At 44.9% G+C, this 1,750-nt stretch overlaps 1 protein-coding gene across 1 annotated transcript in view; it reads right to left on the bottom strand.

Annotated features, from left to right (window-relative positions):
* GTF3C3 (general transcription factor IIIC subunit 3) overlaps positions 1 to 452 on the bottom strand; it is a 27,138-nt gene extending 26,686 nt beyond the window's left edge. The window contains exon 1 of the mRNA XM_011369243.2: positions 222 to 452. Coding sequence (XP_011367545.1) covers positions 222 to 323 — 102 coding nt within the window. The 5' untranslated portion in view covers positions 324 to 452. The remainder of the gene's footprint in view (positions 1 to 221) is intronic.
* Positions 453 to 1,750: the final 1,298 nt, after the last annotated feature.

The raw sequence follows: 1,750 nt of genomic DNA, 5'->3' as shown, positions 1-1,750 counted from the left end.
GCAAGTAAAAATTAGTATATTTGACAAAGAAAAAAAAAGGTCACAACCAAGACAAAAGCATTTTGGTGGGGGAAATGTTTTTAAGAGGAGCTTGGCACAGGGATGAGGTGAGAACCGGGGTTTCAGTAAGAAGTAGGAGAAGCTGCTGGGTTCCCCACATTTCCCTAAGCGTATTAGGGCGACAAGACAGTGAGGGGAATCCTGGCCTAGCATCTCCTCACTTTCTTCTCGCGGGTTTTTCTCTCTTCTCTCCGCCTTTCGAATTCCTCAAAGGAGATCTTCCCTTCCAGGTAGTCAATGAGCTCCGGGCTGAACCCCGACATCTCTGCGGGGTCCGGATATGCTGCCCCAGGAACCGGGACAGCGAACCGAAAGAGCAACGCCTCCCACACTCAAGCAAGCGCTGGGGTGCCGGGAGCAGGGACCTCGTGTCCTTCGGGAAAACGGGCCCGGCCTGCACCGCAGCCGCCGCGCTCGGGTTCCGCGGGAGCGCCTGGCCCGACGTCCTTCCGGGCGATGCGGGCGGGACCATTCTGACGGAACCTCCTCGCGCCCCGCCCTCGCCTGCCGCCTGGCTCAGGCCTCCTGCTTGTTATTAAGGAGTTGGGAAAAATGCGCCCCAAAGAGATTTACCTTAATCCAGATCGTGTCTTTTAACTCTCCATTAAGATTCTCACTCCCAGTCCTTTTCCTTTTCTGAATATTTGTGTAAATTAATTTGGTTTTGGCTGTAGTAATTTTTTTTTTAATTGAACCAATTTCACCTACGACAGAAAGCTAAAGTCTTCCCCCAATTTATGGTCTAAATCTCATCTCCAATCAATAGCATCATCACTTTTCCCTTCTTCCACAAATCCTCAAACACCCTTTCCTCGGGCTCCTTCTTAGTCTGTCAATAAGTTTATCTGGACTTGATGTCCCACCTCTAACTCCCACCCAAGTTTTCTTCTCTTCTTAACAGTCAAATGCTTCATATGATTACCATACACTGTTGCCCTTTTACTATGAGCCCGGTCTTATGCATATTGCATATATGTCTCAAATAATTCTTAAAAATGGATGTTGTTATTTCTAATTGCAAGGATCCACATCTAATTAGTAGTAGAGACAGGATTTGAACCCTGGTCTATCTGTCTCCAAATCCCATGTTTGGAATTACTGTGATATACTGCTTCCCTTCCATGGAACTATTCTTCACCTCCTACATGCTCCTGTAGTTTGTATTTTACCTTGTATTATAACTATTTCTCTGCTGTCCTTCTCTAGAGACACGCGCTGTCAACATCTTGAGAACAGCACTACCTGATGCATCTTTGTGAACTCTCTATGGCCTAGTAATCTGTGTTCAAAACATATTTATGACTTAAATTGGATGGAATTGAAAGTGCCTTAGGAATGGTCAAAGGAGTTGAGGTGTGGGGAATACAGTTCAATATGCAACTAAGGTTAGAGACGAGTTACAGGGAGCCTATTATCTGGCCATTTGTGCCTCTTTATAGATGAAGATATAGATTCACGTTGTGGAGAATAGAGAGCAGGAAGCAAGAGGTGGAAAGATAGTTTCTCTGCTATGGAACACCTTTATTCTTTACAGGTCAGAATGCAGCAACATAACTTGAAATTGTAATCATTCTGTTTTTCTTTTCTCTACTTTCCTGTACGTGATTTGTCCCCTGGTGAGTCAGAGGCATCCACATTACCTTGAGATGAAGTGAAATTGTTATAGCAGTAATGAAAATAGCAAGAAGAA

The sequence above is a fragment of the Pteropus vampyrus genome, unplaced genomic scaffold, assembly GCF_000151845.1.
Source record: "Pteropus vampyrus isolate Shadow unplaced genomic scaffold, Pvam_2.0 Scaffold146, whole genome shotgun sequence".
Classification (NCBI taxonomy): Eukaryota; Metazoa; Chordata; class Mammalia; order Chiroptera; family Pteropodidae; genus Pteropus; species Pteropus vampyrus.
The sequence above is the reverse complement of the archived record's forward strand: the minus strand, read 5'-3'. Positions and strand labels throughout refer to the sequence as shown.